Here is a 16,395-nt window from a genome sequence, read left to right as displayed (position 1 = left end):
TACCTGCCCCCCCGAACCTCAAATGACGTCAAATTGTAGGCTCTACAGCTTTTATTCGGCTCTAAAATAGGAGTATGAATCGGCCCTTAGTTCCATTGAAAAAGAGAATAATGTACAGTACCTTTCAGTCACATTACTGCAATAACAAATTGGTGCCAATCACGGCTGCTGCAGCCGAAATGTATACCTACTTTAATATACAATATATAATATATTATATAATATACTATCAAACAGTACATTCTGTATAAGACATGTTATACACTAGAAGAACATATATATCAGGAGGATAGAATTCATGGGATAATTTCTCTGGGAGATTATATTCTTTGCATGCTTGAAAGTATGTCCAAGACAGACGCCAGTGACAAAACGATTCAATAAGAACAGGGGACCAACTGAGATTTATTTGTGTGCAGAACGGCTTTTACAACGTTAAAAAGAGGACTAACAGTAACAGTAAGTGCACTGGTGGTCCAGCGGGTCACACACAGGACCTTTCACTCACTAGGGCTGTCGGGTTTGGGATGATGACATAAATGTTCCTCTACTACTCCTTACATGAATTACTCCAACAAACGATTTTGGCATGAGGTCCACAACTCCCTCAGAAATCGCAGAGCCTTTACGTTTTATTCCTTCACTTTGATCGACAGAAAGTGCCGGTCACCTTCGCAGCTCAATAGACATCAGTCATCAGGACACACAACAGTGCTTAAAGAGTGTAGGATTAAATCTGGAAAACAAATGAAATAACGCCTCTAGAAAGGCCTTAATCCCAGAAGCCAGAGAGATACGGCCCAAATCTCTTTCACTGGCCAGAAACCGAAGTACTATTGGTGCCACAGCAAACAGGAGTGTGAGATATAAATGCCCAATGGTAAATATCAAAAGGAGATGTATGGGTTCAGGCGTATGGGTTCACACATCATTACACGTGACAATACTATCTCCCTTTTAGCGCCATGAGTCTCTGCTGCCGTAACGCAGAGGCAGCAGGGTGATGACATCACAGGAAACGAATTCCCGCTCCGAACTGGACACCGTCACATATCCTGTGCAGGGAGAGAAGACGAGAAATAGATAGTCAGTTGGCGGAGAGTGAGTGTCTTAAATAATACGTATACATATAAGGCTAGGTCTGGCAACGGCAGTCCAATAGAGCGTCGCAGTCCCGCCCCCCTCGAGAGACCCGGAAAAGAAATCCCCATTCATTTTCCTCATAGAACTTTTCAGAAAGTATTTATTTAAAGACGTTTACGCCGCAGACAAAGCCAACTCTTGTCGTGACAAATCATGACAACAAACACAATTTTTCGGGCCAAACAAAGAATTAGAAAGTAGACAAAAACGGCAGGTTACAACACTTTTTTTGTTGTTTTTCTTCTTTGTAATTATTTGTTTGGTCCAAAATATTGTGTTTGTTGTCATGATTTGTCACACAAAGAGTTGGCTTCGTACGACGCTTAAAAGGTCTTTAAATAAATACGTTTTGAAATGTCTATGAGAAAAATGCATTGGGATTAATTTCCTGGGCCTGGTGTCGTCATGAAAGGGGGCGGGACTGCGACACTAGTCTATTGTGTATCATGTCTCCACTCTGCACTCCCATCGGTACACAATAGTTCAGTAGTTACAGTAGTTACAGTATCATCCTACAGTACCTGTCTCCACTCTGCACTCCCATGGGTACACAGTAGTTACAGTATCATCCTATACCGTACCTGTCTCCACTCTGCACTCCCATGGGTACACAGTAGTTACAGTATCATCCTATACCGTACCTGTCTCCACTCTGCACTCCCATGGGTACACAGTAGTTCAGCTCCAGTCTGGCGATGTTTCCGAGGCGCAACACAATGCCGGCGCCGTATGACCAGCGGATGCACTCTGCTAGTTTCTGAAGGTGTGCCTGGGGACCATCACCTACACACACACACACACACACAGTCAGAACTGGCAGATATATTGTTGTGGACATTTTACTGTAAATGTTCATGTAAAATGCTTGCACATTCCTGCTGTGTGACAGGTGATTGTGGCAGTGAGGTGTGGTTAACCCATTTAGACCCGAGACCAGATTCTACATATGACAGTTCTCTGAAAAACCTCATGTTTCTATGTCAGTGGTGCTCAAACTATTTCATGTCAAGGACCCCTAGAATTATATGTTTTTGGCCGCCGACCCCCATCTGAAAATATGTTGTTCCAGGGACCCCCCGGAGAAAGCTAAAAACGTTCGCTCTGAAAGAATATATATACAAAGATTTGCGCCACATTTTCACGATTTAAGTACAACATAAAACACCAAAAGGGGTTCCCGTAGTCTTCAGCACACCTACCGTAGTTTCGGTTGCAGAGGTTGTACACCTACCGTAGTTTAGGTTGCAGAGGTTGTACACTTACCGTAGTTTAGGTTGCAGAGGTTGTACACTTACCGTAGTTTAGGTTGCAGAGGTTTCCGGCATTGAGGAAGAAATGTGTTCTGAAGAGGTCTCCAAAGCCCCCCTTGCCTGGTCGGAAGGGCAGCGGGGTGTACAGATGGAGTCCACCGGCCCAATACGCCTCCCCGCCAAGGTAGTCACCTAGAAAATGTCCAAAGGTCATTGTATGTAAATCTGTGAATATTCACTAATTATGTAAAAAAGGTTTCATGAGTTTCATGAGATTAAAATATATATTTTTAATGACAGCTGTGGTCAGTTTTCCTCAAGGTCAGATTGACAGGTGGCTCAGGGGTAGAGTGGCTGGATGGTAACCCGCAAGGTTGCCAGTTCGAACACGGGCTCCCCCAGAGTTAGTGTCGAAGTGTCCTTGAGCAAGACACTGAACCCCTAATTGCTCCTGATGTGCTGGTTGGTGCCTTGCATGGTTTCCGCCACCATCGGTGTATGAATGTGTGTGTGAATGGGTGAACGTAATGCACCATCTATGTAAAGCGCCTTGGATAAAGGCGCTACATAAATGCACCATTTACAAAGTCAGTAATTGAACCCACCTTCACTCTGTGGCCCGACGCTGTACATCCCAAAGCCTCGGACACTGGTGGGACCGCCGAGGTAAAACCTGGATAGAAAATATAATTTAACATCTCCAACAAATATAAATATCATCTAAACTAAAGCTTCCATATAATCTACACTTTCACAGATTATGTAACCACTTAAACCCCTGTATACTTTGCTGATAGGTGTTCTTATTTCTTTTGTTTTCATAGTCATATTGTTAAATTATGTAGCCTAATTTTGTGTCTATGGAATAACTGATTTCTGTCAATAACTAGAGTCAGGGGATATTTAGGGCTGTCACGATCATCTTTGGCATTGAACACTGGAACATATACAGTATTCTGCAAATAAAAATTACATTTCTGTTTGGCTTTTAGGTTGGCTTTGTAAACAAAGATTTCACATGGTGATATGACAAATGACTTAAATATACAAACAGTAACATATTCAACCATTTATTAAATAATAATAATAATTTCAATTATATTGCGATTGGGCAATTTTATAATAATTCCGACAGGCCCAGGGATGTGTCAAAAGACTGCGTACCGGTCAGCGATGCAGGAGGGCTGATCTCCGAGGGGATAGAGCATCCCACCCCAGAGAGAGGCAGATAAGACCTGGGAAAAAAACAAATCAAACAGTTCTTAACACATTTAGACCTATACGTTCGTTTCTACAAATGTCTTCTAAAACATGACAGTTTTTATGAAAACCCTATGTTTCTGTCAGGGGTTCTCAAACATTTTCATGTCAAGAACCCCCAGAATTATCTGTATTTGGCCGCCGACCCCCATCTGAAAATATGTTGTTCCAGGGACCCAGAACCCAGAAGCAAAGATTTGAGTTAAAAACGTTCTGAAAGAATATATATATTCAAAGATTTGGGCCATATTTTCACGGTTTAAAAAAAATAGCAGACCTACAAGCTCATAGCGCGGCACTCGGTGCCACACTATGAGCTTGTAGATCTGCCATTTTCAAATAGCTAGAGCTAACATAATGCATAACATAATGCTTAAAACACCAAAAGGGGTTCCCGCCTAAAATGGGTTAATCCAGAGCGATTTACAGAAAGCAAGGAAAACACAAGGTAATACATCAAATGCATATAGAACTAGCAATCTTAGATCATACAGTAACCAAGAATCGGTCTAAACAGAATACTATAAAATAATCTACAATCTTTACATTAAACATATTAAAGGCTCAATTTTGTTGCATGCTGCCACCCTGTGGTTAATCAGTGCAACTACAGTTATGTGTGCTTGAATTTGAGTTTTACAATCCAGGCGTCCTATTACTGTATATTAAAGGACGCAACTGGTGTATTTTAACATTTATTTCCATCTACATAATCCATCAGTCAAGAGTCAAGACATGGACAAGTTAAAATAACTATTATTTATAATATATAAAGGAATTGCAACCCTGTAACAGCACACCATGGCATGTTGCAAATTAAATTATTATATATTTAAGAAAAGATCAACATATATTCTATTATTAGGCATTTGAATTAAAATGTTTGTCTGGCATCTTAGAGCTTAGACAACCAGAGGATTCCATGTTAAAACATCCTCATAGTGTCAGTGTTTCTTTAGAGAGTTTAGAGATAATGGTTAAGTTCATACCGAGTCCCAGAACAGCTGTTTGTTGAGCTGTAGCTCAAAGTCCTCCTTCAGAAAGCTAGCGTCTCCACCGGTGTATCCAGCCAGCTCCTACAGGGCCGGCAAACACACATCAGTTGGCGAGGAAGGACAGTAAGTTGATGTCTCATGATGCCACACGACTACCGCATGTAGGCACTACAGCACCAGAGCCATCGAATAGAAGAGTTACGACATTGAGGGGGCAGAAACCGAGCGCTGGAGCGCTGTTCATGCAGCCTGAACTGAGACATTCTGGAGTTGGAAATGCATTGTTTCCAACGAGGGCGGCGCAACTAAGAGCTATTTTAAGCATGTGTGCAACATGACAACTGTTTTAAAGTATTGTACAGTAACAACTAAAGTCTCTTTAATGTTCATGTTGTACTATTACTACAAAACAATTTAAACTAGGGGATTAAAGTTTAAAGTCCAATGCATTTCTGCCTATAATTCCGGTCCAGGACTTGTCCCAGTTGGTTGTCCCCCCACGCTCAATGTAGGAGAGCCAGCCGCCATTGGACTGAAGCCCCATGAAGTGAACACAGTTTGCGTAACTGTCTATATCTAAGGCTCTGCACTGCACAGACAGACTGACTTACCTGATTGATTCTAAGTAAGGCACCTTTCTTGGGGAAGATTGCAGAATTCCTCGTGTCGATCGACATGGTGTGCTGGAAAATTAAAAGTGCCATTGATTAACGACAATGTTTCAACTTGTGATGTATATATCCGACATGCACAGAGAAATACAGTATAGCTGCACACTGTCTACTCTACAGTACAAAGCGGGAAACATTATGATGCACAGAGCACGGAGTCTGGAGCTTAGAAGAGGATTTTTAAAACATATATAATAATAATGAATTGCTTTTCCAAGTGCTCAAACCGCTTTACATTTTCATTCATTCATACATTGGGAGGTGAAGCGGCGAACATTCAACGCCAGTGTTCTCACTTCCCACAGTCACACACCAACGGTGGCGAGTTCACACCGACCGACTCATTGGAGGCAACGTAGGGTTCAGTGTCTTGCCCAAGGACACTTCGACATGTGGACAGGAGGAGAAGCCGGGATTCGAACCGCCAACCCAGGGATCGTTGTACGACCTGCTTTACCTCCTGAGCCACAGCCGCCCTAAATACATACCGAGAGTGCCGACTTCAAAGAGTGTCCACTCTCCTCTCGCACTGCGAACGAGGCACTGCGTGCTAGACAGCCCAGCTCCCTCCAGACCCCCTCCCACTTGAACATATGGTTAGTCATCCCTAGAGGGAACTGCAGGAGGGAAGGGAATGAATGAATAGTTTTATTTTCGGTCTTAAAACAACAATGTACATGATTATTACAGCAGCAAAAGCATTTTACAGGACATGTTTGGACCGAAAAAGGTGTAGGCCGAAGCCGTAGCTTATACAGTGCCTTATCCTTTTTTACTTACTTATCTTACATTAATGCAAAATAATAACAAAGACGAACAACAAAAAATTGAAATAGAAAATAAGGAAAAATAAAAATTTACTTTTTTATTTGTTTTACATCCATGCATTTGGTAGAATCATATGGATGGAAATGGTGCAATATTAGAGTTTGGTGCAATATAAGAGTTTTAGTGAAGGGTATCAGTTGAAATAAAACCATGGTAGATGGTGACATCCATTCCAAAAGAAACATAAAGGAGGAAAAAAAGACATCTGTACACAATTCACAGTTCACCCTTTGTCAGCCTTCTGATTGGTCAGTCAGGGGACTGACCAACAAGCAGGCTCTTCTGCCTTGTTCCACCCCCTGGTTCCACCCCAAGGACTGTCTAAAGAGGACGGGACGCGAAGACCGTAATGGCGCCGCCATGTTTCTCACATGGTGCTCCATGGAAGGAAAGGAAACATGCGCAATGGGCTACATGCAGCCAACACTTCCTCCTTCAGCTTCCTTGGTCTCAACGGCGCATGTTTCTTTCCTTCCATGGAGCACCATGTGAGCAACATGGCGGCGCCCTTACGGTCTTCGCGCCTTCCCGTCCTCTTTAGACAGTCCTTGGTTCCACCTAGTTTATGTTGCATTTGCTAAAACATCATTTTTGTAAAAAACTAAAAACAAACATGATATGCCCTGCAGTCACCACCACGCTGCACCTAGGCTGTGATGTTCCTTTTTTACTGACAAAGTTTAAAATAAGAATTGAATGCACAGAATATCAATATGAAGCAACTGAAAAACCTGTTATTTCTAATGGTAGTGGATGGAGAGAGAGAGGATTTTTGTCCAACCACGAAACGGCAACCAATGGGTGCGAAGAGGGGCAGAACCACGGGGGCGGGACTTGACAAAGAAACTGCACAGAAAAGTGTCTTACGTTTAGCTCTGCTGACATCCCTCTGTCCGTCTCCTTCAGGGAGCTCCATGGAAACTGGCCAGTGACTTTGTACATGTTGAGAGTGAGGCTGAAACAGAGACACCACCAAGCAATAACCGTTTATAACAAATAAATAATATCACAGAGCAACAGTGTTGTTTTCGTCGACTAAGGGCCGATTCATACTCCTATTTAACCGCTGTAGTGCCAAAATGATTTCGGCTCGTCAGAAATTTCAGTAGCACCGAAGAGCCGACCTTAGGACGGTACCCGCCCCCCCCCCCGAACCTCAAATGACGTCACATTGTAGGCTCTACAAAGCCGACCCGACTTTTATTCGGCTCTAAAATAGGAGTATGAATCGCGCCTAAGACTAAGACGAAAAATGTTCGTCGACTACATTTTTTCACTGACAAAAACTAAATTAAAACTAAGCTCCGATGACTAAAACTGAGACAAAATATATCGACAATTTCGTCAAGAAAAAAAAAATAGACTGAAATGTCAGGAAGTGACTAGTGGACAAGAGATCCAGTACAAGTAATTTTACACTTGGTTGCGTGCTGAAAATAGCAGATCTACAGAGCTTGTAGATCGGCTATTTTCAGCGAGTGTAAAATCAGTCATTATGACAAGGCCCGCCAAAACACAACTAAAAGCGCCTGACATTTAGTCGACTCACTAAATTAGACTAACAGTAAGACATTCCAGGTGACTAAAATGTGACTAAAACTATTCAAAAGACTATGATTAAAACTAAAATAAAATGTTGCTGCCAAAAACAACACTGCCCAGCAAACCAAGAAAGGTTCAAGGTTTCTTTATTTTGTCTCCCGAGGGAGAAAGTTGTCTTGGACCCCAAGGACCCGCCCTGACAAAGGAATGCTTGTACCTATTTGCCCCAAGTGCTCATATATAATAAACAGTCACGCTAAGAAGGGGATGATGTGATGTTTGCTTCTTCAAACAGCAAAGTGAAAATGAGATCAGTAGCATATCGGTGGCCATACTTGCGTTCGAAGTGCCCAGGCTGAGGTTTGAAGAAGGACAGGCCATAGGACGTCTCCTTGGTCCCATAAGAGAACTGGAAGGTCATCTTCTCAGCACGACCCATCATGTTCGGTAGTTTCACGCCCAGTACCTGAGAGAAAGACACTGTGTCACACTGGGGCTTTAAGCAACTAGTCCACTAGTAAGTCCACTAGTCGACCTTGTTGGTACTAGTTGAAACACCAAAAGGGGTTCCCGCTCAGAATGGGTTAACTTATTTTATGTCCGAGTCCCGAATTCAAGGTCAACTGGAGCTCTTGGTTCCAGTGTGAATCCAGATGAGGATGGAAAGGATGTCCTGTCGTAGCGAGAAGAACTATCCAATCTGGCAAGCTACACCTCAATTAGAGGTCTTGGCAAGGACATTGGTGATAAATACCACAAAAGTAAATTGTCAAGCGTAAGTACTATTAATTAATTTAGCATGTTTTTCCTTCTTACCATACTCCCTTCATTGTTGCCAACCATGGTGTTGTAGCTTCCAGTCAGCCTTTTAACCTCCGTCACCTCAAAAGTCACATCGAGACCGTTGGGCAAGGCATCTGCACCTACAGTAGAGGAGACGAGATGACGTGATGGATGTTAAGGGGATTCCTTCGTCTCTAGACAACTTACACCGTTACACAAGCGAGTTGAGTCTGGTCTGTAGGTCTTGGAACAACCTACAGACCAGACTCAAACTGGCTGCTGTGATTCCCCTAGTGAGCTTTAAAAGGATTGCCATCATGGGCACACTTCCCAAGTTCCCATATATTGCTCCTGCTTTGACGTATAGCAAATGTCTGCTTGCTTTTTAGTCTACTAGCAATTTCCGTTGCTTATAGTTTTTATTTATTAGTTCTTATTGGTCGCGTTACTAAACGTTCCTGTTCTCCCTTTGAGCTTCTTCGGTAGTGGGTACTGTATTTATGAGCATTGTATGTCTGTCCTGTTTTTTTGTTGTGTATTTTTTCTGTTACTAGCAGAGCTGTGTCACTTATTTTTGCCTCTTGTCTTGTCTTTTACAAGTTCACACTTGTAAAAGAGACTTCAGTCTCAATGTGGTTTTTACTGGTTAAATAAAAAGAATCAAAATAAAACAGCCATGCATGTGGAAGGAATCCTCCTACCTTCTGATGTATCGATGAGCACCTCCACCTCTTTGAAGATACCCATGCGAAGCAGCCTCTGTCTGGCTACGTGAGACTTCTTCATGACCTGCCATGGAGAAATGTATAGCTCTCCATTTTATACACTTTTATTTTACACTCAATTCCAAAAACTGTGATCAACTTAATGATCACTACAGAAGTCTTTCCAGGCTTATGCAGGCTTTGTGGGTAGTTGCAGGTTATTATATGTGACCAGATTTGACTGAGAGACTGCCATCACGCAAATTACAGCTTTTCACCAGAGGAGAAACTTATTTTTCTTTTTCAAAATGATGTAATAGCACAGACGGACTCTTCACATACTAGAGCATGTCTGAAATAAGTGTCGGAGCTGAAATCGTGTAATGTAAATGTAAATATGAAACAAATGCTTAAACATGTAGCTAGGTGTAATGTTAGAGACCACAGAAGTGAACCTTTCAAGCCCGTTTTCTCAACTCGCTGTTTCTCTACAAGACATTACTCTGTAAGCCATATCTCCAAAACTGGTGGGTCAAACTGAACAACCAATATTTCAATTTGAAGCTATGATTCCCTGCTTTCATATGACATGAATAAATTAAAATTAAAAAAGAAATCCAATGGCAGTCCCTCAGTCAAATTTAGTCACATATTATTGTCAAGCAAAGGTTTACAATACATACGTCAATGAGGCTTTTGGCATGGAAGACCTCAGAGATCTCATAGCCAAGCAGATCCTCTTTAGTTCTCCCAAGACCCTGGATGTTGACGTGTTGGACAACAACCTGTAATGAACAGACATCTACTGTAAGTGGTCACACATTGATTTTGGGTCATTGAAAAGAGGAGAAAAGAAAGAAAGAAAAAATAAACCTACACCTGAATTGCAAATTACAAATACATTTAACTATCATTGTTACAAAACCCCTACATAGTCCTATAGGCTTAATAAATTACATGTGTGGACAAATTTGCAGCCAAACGTGCACATTTATGTGCATAAAACTACACAGTCAGGTCGGGGTCACGAGTCAATGGCAGCATTATTTTGGGGTTCAGGCGCTGAAAGGTTTGGGAACCCATGTTCTAATCTAGGGCAGGGTATCTACTGTATGTTCGCCGCTTGCAACACCAACCCTTGGGTAAGTGGGGAATAGAACCCGGGGAACATACAGATGACCCCTATCCTATATGTGTGCAGGGCTCGACAGTGCAACTAGGTACTCGCATTTGCTACAAAACATAGCACCGTGCGAGTTGTAAAATTAAATTTGTAGCACCGGTGTGACTACAGAATTGATCACGACAATGCTCTGATACAACAAGTGCACATTCTATAGTCGCAGTTCTATACCTAAATTTATATTCTGTAGTATGGTGGTGTCGTTCACCAAAAAGAGCAGATCTTCAAGCTAACAACGTGTCGAGGCTCAATGCAGCATCCATTTAAAGATCTAAAAAAAGGGGGAAAAACTGAACTGTTTTGACTTTGTCTGTCTATATTAACCTGTAAAAAGGAATAAAAACAAAGTATAGAAAGATCTATGCCCCTTTGCTCCCACCACCATGCCCCTCCGTGGTCTTCCCTGTCACTGCTGGCAGACAGAACTTGAAGACAGAGTGAATGCAGCAGGATAGCATTAGCATGATAGCACAGAAGGATTGCTTGGACCCCGACATGTTGAATACCATTTTTCACACCACGTCTTTGGAATGATTTAATGGGTGAGTACAAACGGAGCATTTATCACATTTATGCCGCAAATTTTCATATCTACCAGGATCTGGTGCAAGCGATCTATGCCTGAGATACATGAAAATGTATGAAGTATAATTAAATGATCACAGGCATTCTAGGTCTAGCTTAATATCAACGACAGATAAATATTGGCTACTGCCATCGGTTAATAGCAGTTTTATTTGCAGATACCGATATTGACGGCAAATATCGGCCGATACCGATGTGTGGCCGATACATTGTGCATCTCTCTCTCTATATATACACAGTATACGTGCGTGTGTGTGTGTGTGTGTGTGTGTGTGTGTGTGTGTGTGTGTTTTGTAGTGTTCAACCTGAGAGTGAACTCACATCTTTGTTCTCTAGTATCTCCTGCTTGGACTGTTGCTCTGCTTCCGGAACTTCAATCATGTGGTCGTCTGGGTTGACCCCCAAGTTGCGGCCGTGCATTGGGAGAGGATCCAAACTCTGCAGGTAACACACATACACATCAACACATGCATGGGACAGGGATGGGATGGTACAAAGTTAACAGAATTGTACTGAGGAGGACTGAGGCTTTTTTACGGATGGGTGGATGCAAGAGACAGGCTACTGAGGCTAGGAAGTTTAGGATCCATGAGTGACTGATGGGGGTGGAGACTATGATGTCAGTTGTTAAGTAGGTGGTTTTGCATTTAACCCATAGACTGTAAAAAATATGGACAAAGCGTTCTCCGGGTCTAACATGAACGTAAAATGAAGCCTGTCAGTCCTTGTATTGTAAGTCGCCATCTTTCTAGATCGGTTTGGGCCCAGCTGGCCATTGGCTGGCCCAGACAACGAGGCGGGACTTCCCCCCTTCTTCTCCGTTGGTTTTTATTTTGACTCGAGTGGGAGGGGAATCCCGATCATAGACTGTAACGGTAGCCACGCCCCTCAGAACACACACGACTTTATGGTAATTTTTTTAATAAATGGGACCATAATTTTCCAAAAAGAATATTATGACATTAGAAATTAGACTTTAAACTAGTGACTGGAAGCAGAAAGTATTCATGACCATGTTTATTAAGGTAATACAGTCTAGGTGAAGTTGGGTTAGGGTTAGGGTTTTGGGGCTATGGGGTTTTCTGGGTCCAATGACAGCGCCACAACAGGCCATTATATGAACTTTCATGAAATCCCGATTTCCTTGTGGCTTCACAAAATATCTGTCTGACTGCCCCCCTGATTTAACCCCTACTACTATAATACAACCCAAAATCAGGCGGCTTATTCCAGAAAATATATATTAGAAAATTGACAGTCAAGAGTGTTCTTTGTATAGCAAGCTCGATGTTACAACCCTCAGGACAAAACCAGCTAATCTTGGAAACCGAACTTGAATTGTTTTGCAGTTTATTAGGGAAACACTTCAGTCATCTTCCATTCTTTGTGTCCAGGAACTTTCTCGTCTATAGCTGGGTTTTGATTGATTGATTTATTAACAGTTTGCAGAATTACAGTACATTTCAAGTACAACTCAATACAAAAACTGTTAACAGTGAGTGACATAGCATTACACTTATTTACAATAGGGCCCACCATTTTCAATTTATCAAAACATTTAGAGACGTACGAATATACACAACTATATAGTCAAAACAGGAAATCGTCATAGGGGAAAAAAAACATATACAGTGAGGGGAAAGGGGGTGAGTGAGGGATTCAGATTTTACGGGGGCCAATTTCGAATTGCAGCCGTCCATATAGGTGCCCTTTGAGAGCGGTTTTGAAGGAGTCAAGGGAGGGATACGCATGTCTTAATGACTGTTGGTGGGGCGTTCCACATTTTGGTGGCATAGGAGCGAAATTAATTTAGTCCCTTGTTTGTTCCGAATCTGGGTTGCACATGGTCACACACAGTACATCGAGTACAAATGCCAGAGAGGCATTTGTACGTGTGTTGTGTCATCCACATAACACACACATAACCGAGGAGGTCAAAGAGGAGAATTCCACGGAATAATAAGTCACGTTGCTGTTTAAAAGAAACAAAAGCCCAAATGCGTTTACCTTGGCATGGACAGCACCCATGGTAACGTCCTGCTATTAAAGGTCTGTTTCGTTGCAATCGGTTTACCCTTTTTTTTTAACTGTTCCGTACAACGGGATAAATAAATAAATGGCACCAATGACTAATTTTCACAGCAGAACCAAGCCCCCTTCAAGGGAGACGCCATGACACTTGTGACGACACGCCATCCTTGCGCGGTGATTGGCCACGACGGAGCCACGCGCAGCTGCAGTGGGAGGAGACCAAAAGGTAAAGATCACGCCGTTAAAGCGACGGAGCCGTTTGCCATTAGATTTCCGTCCACCAGGTGGCGGCAGTGCGACTGAATTGATTGTGTCGTTTCTCGAAAGGGACTTCATTGATTGCCAAATTGGCTGGCTTGCTTGCGCAGATATTGGCAAACATTACATTATTATTATCCAGTGTTGGACTTTGCCGACAAGTCTGCATTTTACTGCTGTAGTCTGAGTGAGTCAAATAAATAACTACTGTGAAAAATGTTTCAATATATCTAGAGAACATGGCGAGTTTAATACTCCATAGACCTGTGAGTAGCCAGCATTCTGGCATTTGATTGATAGCCATTATTGTCACCTTCGTCTACTATTGTGTTTGTTTGTGTACAGAATACACTAAAGCCGCTCGTTGCTCACAAGGTCTCTCTCTCTCTCTCTCTCTCTCTCTCTCTCTCTCTCTCTCTCTCTCTCTCTCTCTCTCTCTCTCTCTCATTTTTTAATGTCATCTCAAATGGCCTGGGCTTTATTGGCACGAGAAACACAAGATTCACACGATTGCCAAAGCAACCGTGAAATAAAACTTGAGAAACGTGTGAACAGCTGCTGTGACTGTCAGTGTCACATTGCAAATTTTGCAATCAAAATCTCTCTCTCTCTCTCTCTCTCTCTCTGAATTACACCTCCAATCCCCTCCTCAAATATGTGCAAGCCAATCAGCGGGCGCAGAGCGGCTCCGTTGGTCTCCACCGAGCTCTCCCACTGCCAGTACCAAAACGGTTCTCCTTATCAAAGAAACACTCAACCAAAAAACTCTATTCTAACACCGTTTTTTACCATGGGAAGTGCTTGTTTTTCCTGGGACGTTTGTTTGCTTATCCTCCTCATAAATACTTGTGGGGTGATGGGGAATGTTGGACTCGCAGGTAAGAGCCCCTCTTTCCCCTCTCTTCTCGTCTTTTGCTTTATTTATTTTCTACTACATCATGAAATACAGTTTTTACCGGGTTAATGGTTTCTTTATTGCCATAATGATAGGCTAAATGCCTTCTGTCATACATTTTCGACTGCGTGACGCGTTTGTTTTTCCACCTGAGTGAAGTTTGAACGAATTATGGGGGTTGTGGTCAAAATTAACTTTTGATGTTAAAAAACCTCGTGATGAATTTATGACAAACTGTTATTTGGAATGACAGCCTAAATTAAAAACATTTCCGTCGCGTATTATATTTACATTACTTTAATTGCATTTTCCCCCCTTCATATCAGTTTAATTGAAAAGGTTAAGTTATAGACTTCCTTCCTTCCAGCGAACATAGTTTCCTAAAATGCCGCTTGATTAAAGTAGGCTAGCCTATTTGAAAAATACGAGATGATTCTCCACAGTGACCTTTATCAGCTGAATGCGTTTTTAGCATGAAACGGTATAGTCTAGCCCAAAGCCGTAAAGGCATTGATTGTGTAGCCTACTGTAGGCCTAGTCTACACTACACACACAGTCCAGATATAATACAATCTGTCCGGAGCCAGAGGTGTCCATCTGTCCGCGGGACTGGTTGTGGAGGCAGGGGAGGGGAGGGAGGCTGCCTGGCGGATGGACGGGCCTCAGGGTCCCTGGAGGGTGGCTACATACAGACCCCCTTGCCCAATATATCGACCGGCACTCAGCACACAGCACCACGCATTGTTCCCCCCTCCTCACTATGAATGGGTGAGAAGTCAATATTGAGACAGTGGGTCTCCAAAGCATGTGGGCAGGGCTTTGTCAGAACCATGAGGTCCCCAGTCAGTCAGGCTTGAATAACAATAAGGTTGTGGGGCTAGATTGGATTTTTTTTTGTTATTGGCCTCAATGGCCTTCAATAACAGTGCCATGCAGAATTCAGGAAGCGTTCAAGCGCAACAATGCCAGGCCCCCCTGCAAGATGCATCTTTCTTGTAGCATTTGCCTGTCAAAGATCAGATAAAATAGCACTTTAACTTCTGGTCGCTGTTGCTCTCGACTCCTGGCTCTCTGCGTCGGATGTATTAAAACCGTAATCGACTTTGCAGTGAAATATATTCATTGTAATTTTGTTTTATTGTTTATTTATTGCCTTTATATTGTTGAGCTGGGCAGAGGACCAGGCAGCCGGACTTTAACCCCCTGGATGGAGTGTGGAACACAGGGAGGAGACAAAACAGGGCTGAGGTTGTTGTTTCCCACATGGACTATTTATATTCTAGACTAGAGAGAGAGAGAGAGAGAGAGAGAGAGACTGTTCCATGATACAATGATAGGTGAATGAGAGAGAGAGAGACTGTTCCATGATACAAATACAATGATAGGTGAATGAGAGAGAGAGAGACTGTTCCATGATACAATGATAGGTGAATGAGAGAAGGATTCGACAGAAGATATTTCTCCATCTTTGTATCCACGTCCCCCCTCCCTCTGTGTATGTGTGTGTGTGTGTGTATAAATGACGTAATGAGCTGCCCCCCCTCCCTCTGTGTGTGTGTGTGTGTGTGTGTGTGTATAAATGACGTAATGAGCTGTCCCCCTATGTCCTTGGACTGCGCTCCAGATGTGACTTTCCCCTCTATCGATGACCTGATCAATTAGGAAGCAGTGATCATCGCTGCTCTGAGTCCTGGCCATAGAGCCATGGAAAGGAAAGGAAAGGTACTATGTTTACCCAGGGTAACTGGACTAAGCTCAAGAACTTGTTTACAGCCAGGCCCTGCTCATAGAGGTAGAGGTTCAATGCCTTGTCCAAGGGCACTTCAGCGGTGGTCATTTTAACGTGCCAGTCCGGGGATACGAACTAGCGACCTTCCGATATCAAGACCGCTCCGCAAACCGTTCGGCCACCGCTGCCCTTGAGCCTGACACAGCTGGACTCTTGAGTCCTGGCCATGGAGCCTGACACAGCTGGATTTCATTTGTGGAAATCATTGAATAAACCGAACACATTTTCAATTAATAACAATTGAATGTTCTCAACTTGTGCGCAGATGCAGACGAGTGCTCGGAGGCTACGGACGACTGTCACATCGACGCCCTCTGCCAGAACACGCCAAAGTCCTTCAAGTGCATCTGCAAGCCGGGCTACAAGGGCGACGGGAAGCAATGCGAGGGTGAGTCCTCTCCTCTCCTCCAGCGGGCCTCTCCTCGTCTGGGCCGTCCACTCTGAACTCACAGCGCTATAGAACTATGAGTGCATTGTT

At 43.0% G+C, this 16,395-nt stretch overlaps 2 protein-coding genes across 2 annotated transcripts in view; one reads left to right on the top strand and one right to left on the bottom strand.

Moving 5' to 3' along the window:
* Positions 1–393: 393 nt before the first annotated feature.
* samm50l (sorting and assembly machinery component 50 homolog, like) lies at positions 394–13,113 on the bottom strand. The gene is made up of 15 exons (XM_083757470.1): positions 12,952–13,113; positions 11,266–11,382; positions 9,860–9,961; positions 9,174–9,261; positions 8,506–8,612; positions 8,025–8,155; positions 7,015–7,102; positions 5,808–5,936; positions 5,260–5,331; positions 4,643–4,729; positions 3,558–3,628; positions 2,999–3,066; positions 2,439–2,585; positions 1,785–1,926; positions 394–1,055 (listed from the first exon to the last, which is right to left on the bottom strand). Exons 1-15 carry the CDS (start codon positions 12,970–12,972, stop codon positions 1,010–1,012), a joined length of 1,416 nt encoding a protein of 471 aa, XP_083613596.1. The 5' UTR covers positions 12,973–13,113; the 3' UTR covers positions 394–1,009.
* An 864-nt stretch (positions 13,114–13,977) lies between these two features.
* scube1 (signal peptide, CUB domain, EGF-like 1) overlaps positions 13,978–16,395 on the top strand; it is a 151,409-nt gene continuing 148,991 nt past the window's right edge. Inside the window, 2 exon segments of the mRNA XM_083757696.1 lie at positions 13,978–14,111; positions 16,183–16,305. Of these exon segments, the coding sequence (XP_083613822.1) occupies positions 14,024–14,111; positions 16,183–16,305 (211 nt within the window). The 5' untranslated portion in view covers positions 13,978–14,023.

Source organism: Protomyctophum parallelum (genome assembly GCF_964188405.1).
Source record: "Protomyctophum parallelum genome assembly, chromosome: 22".
Taxonomy (NCBI): Eukaryota; Metazoa; Chordata; class Actinopteri; order Myctophiformes; family Myctophidae; genus Protomyctophum; species Protomyctophum parallelum.
Note: the sequence above shows the minus strand (reverse complement) of the source record. Positions and strands in the feature narration are given on the sequence as shown.

What these genes read in the sequence shown, in the direction of transcription:
- samm50l (XM_083757470.1), bottom strand. Translation starts at nt 12,972, where the DNA reads ATGGGTGCTGTCCATGCCAAG. An exon ending in AGATACTAGAGAACAAAGAT is followed by an intron (nt 9,962 to 11,265) that starts GTGAGTTCACTC and finishes TGTTCATTACAG; the next exon opens with GTTGTTGTCCAACACGTCAA. An exon ending in CGTCGGGCCACAGAGTGAAG is followed by an intron (nt 2,586 to 2,998) that starts GTGGGTTCAATT and finishes GACATTTTCTAG; the next exon opens with GTGACTACCTTGGCGGGGAG.